The sequence below is a fragment of the Bubalus kerabau genome, chromosome 8, assembly GCF_029407905.1.
Source record: "Bubalus kerabau isolate K-KA32 ecotype Philippines breed swamp buffalo chromosome 8, PCC_UOA_SB_1v2, whole genome shotgun sequence".
Lineage (NCBI taxonomy): Eukaryota > Metazoa > Chordata > Mammalia > Artiodactyla > Bovidae > Bubalus > Bubalus kerabau.
The window spans coordinates 11,079,156-11,092,464 of NC_073631.1; the positions used below are offsets into that span (position 1 = coordinate 11,079,156).

Sequence of the window (13,309 nt, forward strand, 5' to 3'; positions counted from 1 at the left end):
ATATTTAAAATGTGAATGTTTGAAGTGTGAATATTTATGATGATGATATAGGGTTCCCAGCCTTACTGAAGTTAGTCTTGTGGTGGTGGCATAATTGAGTCACTGCCATTTTTAGTGCAAATCCATAAAATACAAACTGTAATGAAGACAATTAGAACAGTGTATTAAGTCCCTTCAGTCGTTTCTAACTCTGCGACCCCGTGGACTGTAGCCTGCCAGGCTCCTCTGTCATGGGATTCTCCAGGCAAGAATACTGGATGGGTTGCCATGCCCTTCTCCAGGGGATCTTGCCAACCCAGGGATCAAACCCGTGTCTTTTACGTCTCCTGCATTGGCAGGTGGGTTCTTTAACACTAGCGCCACCTGGGAAGCCCAATTAGAACCGTAACAAGACCATATGTTCATGGATTTCCTTCTCTTCTTCTGTTTCTCTGTTTCTCCAGGGTGAATGGAAAGCTGGTAGCCCTGAAGGTGATCAGGCTGCAGGAAGAGGAAGGTACACCTTTTACAGCTATCAGGGAAGGTAGGCATTTTCCCTTGTTATCCTTGCTTTTGTGTTTGTGTGATGCCCATAACTGTTTAAATATTATACACCTCTGAATATGCTGTTTCTAAATTATATAGCTATATTTCTAATTGGAATGTGTAAACGGAAATATAAAACCAGCACCTCTTACAATCACATCAAGTCATGTTAAATAAAACTATCCTGCTGAGTATTCAGCTGTGGGGGCAAAAAAGTATGTGCTGATGGTGAGACTATAGCTGGCTGAGGGATTTTATACGTCTGATTTTGTTTGCAGAGTTCTTAAGGCATGTGTTAATCTAAAATTACTCTATACTCATGACTTTGAAGAAAACTTCTTAAAAATGGGGGGAATTATGCTATCTTATTAATCTTTTGTACTTCATCTTTCTTGATTTCTTTTTTCCTATTCTTTATTTTATATTGGCTTTTCTTATTGATTTATAGATGCTCTTTATGTATCAACATTATGTTGTAATATTTTATTCCACTGTCATTTTTCTAGAAAGTATTCTTATTTTTTTAGATTCAAAAAATACTTATTTTTGGCTGCACTGGGTCTTCGTTGCTGTGAGCTAGCTTTCTCTAGTTTGGGCTAGCAGGAGTTATTCTCTATTTGCCATGGGCAGGCTCAGTAGTTGTGGCCCGCAGGCTTTGTTGCCTCATGGCATATGGGAGCTTCCAGGAGCAGGGATCAAACCCACGTGCCTTGCATTACAAGGTGGATTCTTAACCATTAGACCACCAGGGAAGTCCTAAAAAGTCTTTTAAACAGTTATTTGTTACATATAATCTTTTATAAAATTGCTCTATTTTTGCTTTATACCTTCCTGCATAGTTTTCTACTTCAAGGGAATAAATCACCTTTTATTAGTGGGATCTTTTAAGTTCACTTGCAGAACGTTTACTTCTACTGCATGTTTTTAAAGTAGAAATAATCTTGAAATAAGACTTTGGTTTATTTTGGCTTTGCAGGAACTATGACTACTTGTCTGCTGATCCACAATAAGATAAATAATAATGATTTACTTCAATAGTATTATTAAGATATTGATGAACTGAATGTAGTGTGTCACTGGTCTGATTTTTTTCCCTGACCAGGGATTGAACTTGGGCCACAGAAGTGAAAGCCCAGTATCCTCACCACTGGGCCACGAGGGAGCTCCGAAGAAGTCTACTTCCTACTTTCACTTTCTCACCGTTCATTCTCCTTTTCATCTCTCTTCAGTTTGGTTTCTGTCATTCCTGTTTAGCTGGAAATATTGGAAGGTTCATCAGTGAACTCCTTATTGTCACTTTCAGTAGACACCTGTCTTATCTTATCCAGCCTTTTATCAGGTTGTATGTGGTTAAAACATTCTCTTCTGTGACACCAGATTTTCCAAGTAGGTAACTGTTTCTCTTTCTCTTGTGTTGTCTCCTTTTCTAAGTGTTATGGAGTTTTAAACAGGGAAAGGACCTTCTTTTCTCCAATCAGCACTCTTTCCCATGTGATTTTATTCATTTCATGAGTTAAATAGCACCCATAATGTGATGACCCGCACATACCTCTCTTGAGCTAAGGTTCTGTCTTTGTTTCCATTCTCACATATCCTTCTGCATATGTGGCATTTCCACTTGAATCCAGTAATGTGTAAACATGATAATAGATCACTGTCAGGTGAGATTTATTCCAGGAATAAAATGCTTGTGTTCAGTCTGATGGAACTGGAAACCTTGGGCTGAGATAGGGCAGTGGGTTCCCATTGACCTGAGAAGTTTAATTATGGTAGACTCTGAATGTTAGGAAGTAGGAGAGTGCCAAAGAGTTGCTGGGCCACGAGAGAAGCAGAAGGGGAGTGATTCTGGGCAGCAGGCATGCTCCTTAGCATGTGGGGCATGTGCTGGAGTTAACCAGCTTAACCTTGCTGATGTCTTCCTAGATTCAAGGTTAAGAGGAAGATCCAGTTTTGACAGTTTGGTCCACCCGTGGGAAGCTCAAGAGAAGAAACAAGAAGTAGGGTCATATTAAGGTTTTTGATGATCTGTGTGTTCACACTGGCTGGGTATGAGGCAAGGCCTTTGGGCACCTGGTATACCTTGAGATAAGCTTAGAAGCTGGCCCTGAGCTGCAGTTCTGTTGTAGAATGAGGGTATCGTAGTTGGGACCTGTTCTGTGGCTTAGAGGGCCTCTGAAGACTTTTGAGCTGAGTTTATTAGGAGGATAAATCTGGTATTAGAATATGATATAGATTAGAGACGGAGGAAACTGGAAGTGGATAAATCAGTCATTCAAAGCAGTGTAGATTTGAAATTATGAGAACACAGGTTTGTTAGAAAGCGGGGACAAACAATGATGCTGTAGAGGAAAAAAGGTCAGATCTAGGTGAGTGATTGGTTATAGGAGATTTCAGAGGGAAGTACCAATGGTTTTGAGTTTGAATGAGTAAAAAAAAAAAAAAAATGGTGCCAGAGAGAGAAATAGCTTGTCATTGCATGGTCAGTTCAGTTCAGTTGGTCAGTCGTGTCCGACTCTCCGTGACCCCATGAACCACAGCACACCAGGCCTCCCTGTCCATCACCAACTCCCGGAGTCCACCCAAACCCATGTCCATTGAGTAGGTGATGCCATCCAGCCATCTCATCCTCTGTCGTCCCTTTCTCCTCCTGCCTTCAATCTTTCCCAGCATCAGAGTCTTTTCTAGTGAGTCAGCTCTTAACATCAGGTGGCCAAAGTATTGGAGTTACAGCTTCAAAATCAGTCCTACCAATGAACACCCAGGACTGATCTCCTTTAGGATGAACTGGTTGGATCTCCTTGCAGTCCAAGGGACTCTCAAGAGTCTTCTCCAACACCACAGTTCAAAAACATCAATTCTTCAGCACTCAGCTTTCTTTATAGTCCAACGCTCACATCCATACATGACTACTGGAAAAACCAGAGCCTTGACTAGATGGACCTTTGTTGGCAAAGTAATGTCTCTGCTTTTTAATATGATGTCTAGGTTGGTCATAACTTTCCTTCCAAGGAGTAAGCGTCTTTTAATTTCATGGCTGCAGTCATCATCTGCAGTTATTTTGGAGCCCCCCAAATAAAGTCTGACACTGTTTCCACTGTTTCCCCATCTATTTCCCATGAAGTGATGGGATCAGATGCCATGATCTTCGTTTTCTGAATGTTGAGCTTTAAGCCAACTTTTTCACTCTCCTCTTTCACTTTCATCAAGAGGCTCTTTAGTTCTTCTTCACTTTCTGCCATCAGGGTGGTGTCATCTGCATTTCTGAGGTTATTGATATTTCTCCTGGCAATCTTGATTCCAGCTTGTGCTTCTTCCAGCCCAGCATTTCTCATGATATACTCTGCATGTAAGTTAAATAAGCAAGGTGACAATATACAGCCTTGACGTACTCCTTTTCCTATTTGGAACCACTCTGTTGTTCCATGTCCAGTTCTAACTGTTGCTTCCTGACCTGCATACAGGTTTCTCAAGAGGCAGGTCAGGAGGTCAGGTATTCCCATCTCTTGAAGAATTTTCCACAGTTTATTGTGATCTACACAGTCAAAGGCTTTGGCATAGTCAATAAAGCAGAAATAGATGTTTTTCTGGAACTCTCTTGCTTTTTCCATGATCCAGCAGATGTTAGCAATTTGACCTCTGGTTCCTCTGCCTTTTCTAAAACCAGCTTGAACATCTGGAAGTTCACGGTTCATGTATTGCTGAAGACTGGCTTGGAGAATTTTGAGCATTACTTTACTAGCTTGTGAGATGAGTGCAATTGTGCGGTAGTTTGAGCACTCTTTAGCATTGCCTTTCTTTGGGATTGGAATGAAAACTGACCTTTTCCAGTCCTGTGGCCACTGCTGAGTTTTCCAAATTTGCTGGCATAGTGAGTGCAGCACTTTCACAGCATCATCTTCCAGGATTTGAAATAGTGCAACTGGAATTCCATCACCTCCACTAACTTTGTTTGTGTGATGCTTTCTAAGGCCCACTTGACTTCACATTCCAGGATGTCTGGCTCTAGGTGAGTGAGCACACCATAGTGAATATCTGGGTCGTGAAGATCTTTTTTGTACAGTTCTTCTGTGTATTCTTGTTACCTCTTCATAATATCTTCTGCTTCTTAGGTCTCTACCATTTCTGTCCTTTATTGAGCCCATCTTTGCATGAAATGTTCTCTTGGTATGTTTGATTTTCTTGAAGAGATCTCTAGTCTTTCCCATTCTATTGTTTTCCTCTATTTCTTTGCAGTGATCACTGAGGAAGGCTTTCTTATCTCGCCTTGCTATTCTTTGGAACTCTGCATTCAAATAGGTATATCTTTCCTTTTCTCCTTTGCTTTTCGCTTCCCTTCTTTTCACAGCTATTTGTAAGGCCTCCTCAGACGGCCATTTTGCTTTTTTGCATTTCTTTTTCTTGGGTATGGTCATGATTCCTGTATTCTGTAAAATGTCACAAACCTCTGTCCATGGTTCATCAGGCACTCTATCAGATCTAGTCCCTTAAATATATTTCTCACTTACACTGTATAGTCATAAGGGATTTGATTTAGGTCATACCTGAATGGTTTAGTGGTTTTCTCCACTTTCTTCAATTTCATTCTGAATTTGGCAATTAGGAGTTCATGATCTGAGCCACAGTCAGCTCCTGGTCTTGTTTTTGCTGACTGTATAGAGCTTCTCCATCTTTGGCCACAAAGAATAATAATCAATCTGATTTCGGTGTTGGCCATCTGGTGCTGTCCATGTGTAGAGTCTTCTCTTGTGTTGTTGGAAGAGGGTGTTTGCTATGACCAGTGCCTTCTCTTGGCAGAATTCCAATAGCCTTTGCCCTGCTTCATTCTGTACTCCAAGGCCAAATGTGCCTGTTACTCCAGGTGTTTCTTAACTTCCTACTTTTGCATTCCAGTCCCCTATAATAAAAAGGACATCTTTTTTGGGGTGTTAGTTCTAGAAGGTCTTGTAGGTCTTCATAGAAATGTTCAACTTCAGCTTCTTTAGCTTTACTTGTCGGGGCATAGACTTGGATTACCATGATATTGAATGGTTTGCCTTGGAAACGAACAGACATCATTCTGTCATTTTTGAGATTGCATCCAAGTATTGCATTTCAGACTCTTTTGTTGACCATGATGGCTACTCCATTTCTTCTGAGGGATTCCTGCGCACAGTAGTAGATATAATGGTCATCTGAGTTAAATTCACCCATTGCAGTCCATCTCAGTTCGCTGATTCCTAGAATGTCGACGTTCACTCTTGCCATCTCCTGTTTGACCACTTCCAATTTGCCTTGATTCATGGACCTGACATTCCAGTTTCCTATGCAATATTGCTCTTTACAGCATCGGACCTTGCTTCTATCACCAGTCACATTGACAACTGGGCGTTGTTTTTGCTTTGGCTCCATCCCTTCATTCTTTCTGGAGCTATTTCTCCACTGATCACCAGTAGCATATTGGGCACCTACCGACCTGTGGAGTTCCTCTTTCAGTGTCCTATCTTTTTGCCTTTTCATGCTGTTCATGGGGTTCTCAAGGCAAGAATACTGCGGTGGTTTCCATTCCCTTCTCCAGGGGACCACATTCTGTCCGTCACATTCTGTCATTCTGTGATTGTGTGGAGAATTGCTTTGAACACCTTGCAATTTGAAAAGGCTGTTATCCAATTTAACCTTCCTTCACATTCGCCCTTTGAAGGTTTTTTTGGGAGGGGCAGATATAGAATTAATATTGTTGGTACAATTCATATTATTAATATGGAATTAAGGCTTGGAGAGCTTAGACGACTTGTCCAAGGACTTGAATCTTGTACTTAGACTTTCTTAGATTTAAAACCTGTGGCGGATTCATTTCGATATTTGGCAAAACCAATACAATAGTGTAAAGTTTAAAAGTAAAATAAAATTTTTTTAAAAAAATTAAAAAAAAAAAAAATAAAACAGTGTCCATACTAACTTTGTGGAGTATTTGATTGGGATTTTAGACATTGGGGTTTGAGTTCACCTCTATGTGAAAATCTCTCTCTGGGATGTGGAAGTGTAGCTCCCGAGAGTTTAACATAAACAGTGTACATTGACATGGTCTTTTACAAGTTGAACAAGTGGTAGGATTTTTATGGGAGAGAAATTTGAGTGGAAACAGAGAGTTAAGTTGCAGGACAGGGCACTGAGTTGGAAAGCCTCATGTTAGAGTCTTCAAAGCTGGGTTTTAATCCTGGCTTTGTTTTGCATCACTGTGCTACTTTGCTAGGGCTGCCTTAACACAGACTGAGTGGCTGAAGCAACAGCAATGTATCATCTCATGGTTCCAGAGGCTAGACTCTAAGGTCAAGGTGTCTGGGCGCTCCTCCTTCTGATCCCGAGGGAAAGGCTTGTGTCAAGTCTTTCTTGGCTAATAGATGGCTGTCTTCTGCTTGTGTCTTCAAGTTAGCTTCTCTCTGTACCTTTGTCCAAATGTCCTTTACTTATAAGGACACCAGTCATACTGGATAAGGTTCTACTCTGGTGACCTCACTTTAACTTAATTACCTCTGAAAAAAATTCTATTTCATATATTGTCATAACCTGAGGTGCTAGGGTGTTGGGACTTCATATGCATTTTGGGGGACACAATTCAATCCACAACATCTCCTAATGGCTTTAGGCCTCAGTAACTCTGTGCAGAAGGGGCTTCCCCAGTGGCTCAGTAGTAAAGAATCTGCCTGCAATCCAGGAGACACAGGAGACCCCAGTTCAATCCCTGGGTTGGGAAGATCTGCTGAAGGAGGAAATGGCAACCTACTTCAGTATTCTTGTCTGGAAAAAGTCTTGTGGACAGAGGAGGCTGGTGGGCTGTAGTCCGTGGGGTCGAAAAGAGTCGGATATGACTCAGCGACTAAGCGTGAAGTACAAACCTGTTATGCAGAACATGGGAGTTGGTTTGTGCCATTTCTCGGGCACCACCTAGCTCTGCATTGTGGCTTTGATTTCCCAAGGAGTTCCTAAATTCAGAGTTCTGAATGCTCTGGAGATGAATGGTATAAGAATTGTAGAGGCATGTAGAAACTGATCACAGTGAGACATTGTATTTTCCCTTTGAATAAAATATTTTAAGATTTTCCTAATAAAATCTGACTTCCAAGTGATTTTTAATGGAGATAAATAACCATATAAGAAGAAGAATTAAACTCTAGGCAGTTTTGGTTATGTTCCACTCTTGCCTCTTATAAGTCTTATTTTTCTGCTATTTATGTGTGGACGCAAGAGCAATCACCATTGCTCATTCCCTTTCGGTGTTACTAATCCTAGAAATCCATGCACAGAACTCCTCTGTGTTTCCTATGGTAGAACTTGGAATAGTTAGGACGAAGGTGGTAGATGCTGGGGTTATGTTCGTTTTTACATTGTTGAGGGCTCTGTCATGGCTTGTTCAACTGAGAGGAAGCACTTTAATTTGAGTTTGCCCCTTTTCTGCCGTTTTGGTCAATTTCCTCTTTCACCAAATGTCAATAGCAGGAAGATTTCAAATGAGGAAAGCACTGTGCATCATAAAGTAGTCTTCAAGTGGCTGCTTGCCAGTTATAAGCTTACCTGGGAATTTAGATGTTAACGCATAATTTCCACCTAAAGTGGAAACACTTGTAAGCAACCCTAATCTTACCTAGATTTATGTCCAAAGATGGACTTTGACTTTTATCTCATAGAGCTAGAGTGTTTAATGGCTTTAATTCAGGTTCAGGTGCTTTGAAACTCATTCTGTCTTTGATGGGAGCTTAGAGAAATTAAGTAGCTGTGCTGAGAGCAGCTTTTCTATTTTATTCTAAAATCCTTGTATGATACTGTCATGAGTTTTGATTGTACTGATAAAGCATCAGGAGGTACAAGAAAGGTTTGAAAGGAAGTAGCTGAAATGTCTTAGGATACAAGAAATGAAGCAGTTACAGAAAGGAAAAATAGTACGTTCAGTCTTGACTTGTTAAGTGTGAGGTCTGACATTCACATGGCAGTTGTTTATATGGTTTGCACCTTAGATGATAGGTCGGTTGCATGTAAATTGGAGACATCATTCATCATTTCCTGAGTGATTTCATTTAATCTTTCACCACTGTGAGAGAAGTTGATGTTACTGTCTTCGTGTTAAGAAGTTTTTATGAAGCTGGGATCTAAAGAGATTTTTGTCCAAAGTCACACACATACTTTGTGACAGATAGGGAGTTCAGCTTGGGTCTTCCTACCCAGTGCCCAGAACTGTGCCTGACACATGATAGCCGTTCCGTGCATGTTGAATCAGTGAGTGACTGAATGAGTGCGAAAGTCCCAAATCCTGACTGATCCAATTGTACATAGAGTCTTTCAGGCTGCTAAGAAATAAAGAGGTGAAGTTCCATATAGCAAAGTTGTGATGAAGACTGTGCAGCTACCTATGTATCATGAGCAAGTTACTTAACACATTTTGTCTTTGGTTTCTTCATCTTTGAAGTAGAAGACTTGAACTGTCTGATCTTACGTTGTTGTTGTTTAGATCAGTTCAGTCAGTTCAGTCGCTCAGTCGTGTCCGACTCTTTGCGACCCCATGAATCCCAGCACGCCAGGCCTCCCTGTCCATCACCAACTCCGGAGTTCACTCAGACTCACGTCCATCGACTCAGTGATGCCATCCAGCCATCTCATCCTCTGTCGTCCCCTTCTCCTCCTGCCCCCAGTCCCTCCCAGCATCAGAGTCTTTTCCAACGAGTCAACTCTTCGCATGAGGTGGCCAAAGGACTGGAGTTTCAGCTTTAGCATCATTCCTTCCAAAGAAATCCCAGGGCTGATCTGGCTGATCTCCTTCAGAATGATCGTGTTCAATCCTTTGTGACCCCATGGACTGTAGCCCGCCTGGCTCCTCTGTCCATGGAGTTTCCCAGGCAAGAAGACTGGAGTGGGTTTCCATTTCCTTCTCCAGGGCATCTTCCTGACCCAGAGACTGAACCTGGGTCTCCTGCATAGGAAGGTGGATTCTTTACCACCAAGCCACCTGAGAACCCCCCATATGCATCATGATTAAAATACTAGTACCAGCATGAGTCTTTGCCTGGACAAAGGATCTATAATTGTATCATCAGTATTCTGCATCCACACATTCTGTAGTGTGATACACATTACTGTGCTCAGAATATTTCTTTTAAACCTTCTAATAATAACCTTTTATGTCTGTCACTGAAGAAATTAACATCAATTGCTTCAGAGCATTTGACAATTGACAGACAAAATTTTTTTTTAATGGAAGATAAAAATCTATGAGCCTAGACTTTGATTCTAAGTAAGCTTATGTAAATTTCCAAAATTGTTATTCTTTGTAAGTCTGAGCAATTTGATGAGTGTCTGCCAGTTGATACCAACAAAAAATTTGCAAGCTGTTAGATCATGTGACTTTAAAAACTATAAAAACCATGTCTTATCTTTTTCATGTCTTTAATTTTTAAGGATAAAGTTTTTTTTTAATGAAACATCTATTCTTGTCTGCCTTAAATTTTTAAGAAGTTTTATATTTTGTCTTTTCTATTTGGAAGTAATAGTTTTCAGCTTATATTTGGAAATATACATTTTATTGGCTATATAAATAAACATACATTAAATTAAACATAAAATAAACATTTTATTGGAAATACAAATTGAGTTCTGATATATTTATATTGAAAACACATTTAGGAGAACTATATAACTGTTTCTAATTTGAAGGCATTTATAACTGGCTAAAATTTTTTATTTATTTATTTAAAGCCAGTTATAAATGTGTTCAAATTAGAAATAGTTACATAGTTATTTTAAATATGGACTTTTTTTGGTGCCTGTAATGCTAAGAACCTTTTAAAAATGTTATCTTATTTAATTCCCAAAATATCTCTTGTGTTAAATATAAATATCAGTATTTCCATATTACTGATGAGGTAATTGAGGTCCAGCAAAAATAAACTATCCTCTGTTATAGAGTTTACTAGGAAACAGCTAGGGCTTCCCTGGTAGCTCAGCTGGTAAAGAATCTACCTGCAATGCAGGAGACCCCAGTTCAACTCCTGGGTCGGGAGGATCCCCTGGAGAAGGGATAGGCTACCCACTCCAGTATTCTTGGGCTTCCCTTGTGGCTCAGCTGGTAAAGACTCCGTCTGCAATGTGGGAGACCTGGGTTCAATCCCTGGGTTGGGAAGATCCCCTGGAGAAGGCAAAGGCTCCCCACTCCAGTATTCTGGCCTGGAGAATCCCATAGACTGTATAGTCCATGGGGTCGCAAAGAGTCAGGCACGACTGAGCTACTTTCAAAAAAAAAAAAAATAAGCATGTATATGGAATCTAGAAAAATAGTACTGATGAACCCATTAACTGGAAAGAAATGGAGAGGCAGACTTAGAAAATGCACTTGTGGACACTGTGAGGGGAGGAGAGGGTGGGATGAATGGAGAAAGCAGCACTGACGAATATACACTAGCATGTGGAAAACAGACGACTGGTGGGGAGCTGCTGTGTGCCGCAGGGAACCCAGCTTGGCACTCTGTGATGACCCAGAGAGGCAGGATGGAGGGAGGGGAAGCAGGCTTCAAAGGGAAGAGTCGTATGTAGTATAGTGATGACTGATTTGAGTTATCGTGTGGCAGAAACCAACACAACATTGTAAAGCAGTTTTCCTCTATTAAAAAAAGTTTTAAAAAAGCAAAAAATAGAAAGAGTTGAAGTCTTCTAGTTACAAAGGTGACATTATCAATTCTGAAGGTTTCCTCATTCCAGGAAGGCAGAGGGCGAGTAGGAGCAATCTCTGTGAGCTGAACTGATCTTCTCTAACCACTTGGGAGAAGGAAAGAGACATCCTATACAGTTGCACCAAAGAACTTTTGAAGCATGTTTTATTGCAGTCGGTTTTTGACAAGTAGCTTTAATCACAACACGCTATTTGTTTGGTGAGAGAAAATAACCCACTAGAAGTAAAAAAGTCATTGTATAACTTATGGAGCCAGGAAGCTGTCTGTAAATGGCAATTGACAGATTGTACCTTTATGACTACCCAGTGGAGAAGCGGTCAGAGAAGAAGCTGTATCTCACAGGAAGAAATGTCCCTTGCCCTGCCTGAGTCCTCCCAATCCCTCCTCAGCTCTGCTTGAACCATCTTTTAAGACCTTGTTGAAGTCCTGTCTCTTTCCTGAAACCCTTTCGACTTTCACAGAAATAATCTTTTTTCCTTTTTGGCTCTTCTGGCTTGCTCTGCTTCTGCTGCTGTTGTTCTTTGTACACTTATCTTTTAGCACGTACTGCATTGTACTTTCGGAGAAGGCAATGGCGCCCCACTCCAGTACTCTTGCCTGGAAAATCCCATGGACAGAGGAGCCTGTTAGGCTGCAGTCCATGGGGTCGCTAAGAGTCAGACACGACTTCACTTTCACTTTTCACTTTCATGCGTTGGAGAAGGAGATGGCAACCCACTCCAGTGTTCTTGACTGGAGAATCCCAGGGACGGGAGAGTCTGGTGGGCTGCAGTCCATGGGGTCGCTGAGGGTCAGACACGACTGAGTGACTTCACTTTGACTTTTCACTCTCATGTATTGGAGAAGGAAATGGCAACCTACTCCAGTGTTCTTGCCTGGAGAATCCCAGGGACGGGGAAGCCTGGTGGGCTGCTGTCTATGGGGTCGCACAGAGTCGGACACGACTGAAGCGACTTAGCAGCAGCAGCAGCGGCATTGTACTTTATGATGTGGTCAGTTCAATTGTAAACTAACTGATAACCTCTGGGCCTCTTTATTCTGAGGATTGTGGTATGAAGCTGGCATTGACTTGTCATGTCCCAGCTCTTTCTCTGCTCCATCAAAATGAAACTAATCAAGAATCCAGTTAGTGTTTGAATGGAGTTTAAACAGTAGTTTAAAAATGGCTGTAGTAGTGTTGGGATTAAAAGGAAAGCGATCTCTGGTGTGGACATGGAAGAGATGACATTTGGGCTGAGCTTAAGTCATAGTATCATGGCTTGGGCTGCTATAACAAAATCCAGAGACCAGCAGCTCATCAACAGCAGAAACATATGGCTCACATTTCCGGAGGCTGGAAGTCTGAGATCAGAGGGACAGGGTGTTTGAGTGAAGGTCCTCTTCCAGGTCAGAGACTTCTCATTGTGTCCTCATGTGGTGGAATTGGCGAGAGAGCCCGGGGCAGCTCTTTTTAAAGAACATTAATCCTGATTCCCTGGCAGTCTGGTGGTTGGGACTCTGGGGTTCTACTGTGGGGGGCATGGGTTTGATCCCTGATTGGGGAAGTAAGATGCCACACAGCACACACGGCAGGGCCAAAAAAAAAGAGGACTTCTCTGGTGGTTCAGTGGTGAGGAATCCACCTGCCAATGTGGGAGACAGGGGTTCGGTCCCTGATCTGAGAAGATTCCACATGCACTCCAACTGTTAAGCCTGTGTTCTAGAGCTGGGGATCTGTAACTACTGCAACTACTGTGTCCTTGTGCTAAAACTGCCGAGTCCTGTGTGCTCCGGAGCCCGTGCTCCACAGCCAGAGAAGCCACTGCAGTGAGATGCCTGCTCACCACACCAGAGAAAGCCTGAGCACAGCAGCCCGGCACAGCAGCCCAGCACCGCCAAAGATAAATAAATAAAATTATTTAAAAAATGAAATAACACAAATCCCATTCATGAGGGCAACACCTTTTTGAGCTAATCACCTCCCAAAGGCCCCACCTACTTCTATCATCACCTTTGGGAATTAGGATTACAACATATGAATTTGTGGGGAGTGGACAAGGCACAAACATTCAGACCATAGCTGATAGGTAGGATTCACATGAGGAGAAATGAAG

At 41.6% G+C, this 13,309-nt stretch overlaps 1 protein-coding gene across 6 annotated transcripts in view; it reads left to right on the forward strand.

Moving 5' to 3' along the window:
* CDK14 (cyclin dependent kinase 14) overlaps window positions 1-13,309 on the forward strand; it is a 666,835-nt gene that overhangs the window by 206,210 nt on the left and 447,316 nt on the right. For all 6 annotated transcript variants that reach the window (XM_055589679.1, XM_055589680.1, XM_055589676.1 and 3 more), the window contains one exon: window positions 444-523. In XM_055589679.1, coding sequence (XP_055445654.1) covers window positions 444-523 — 80 coding nt within the window. The remainder of the gene's footprint in view (window positions 1-443; window positions 524-13,309) is intronic.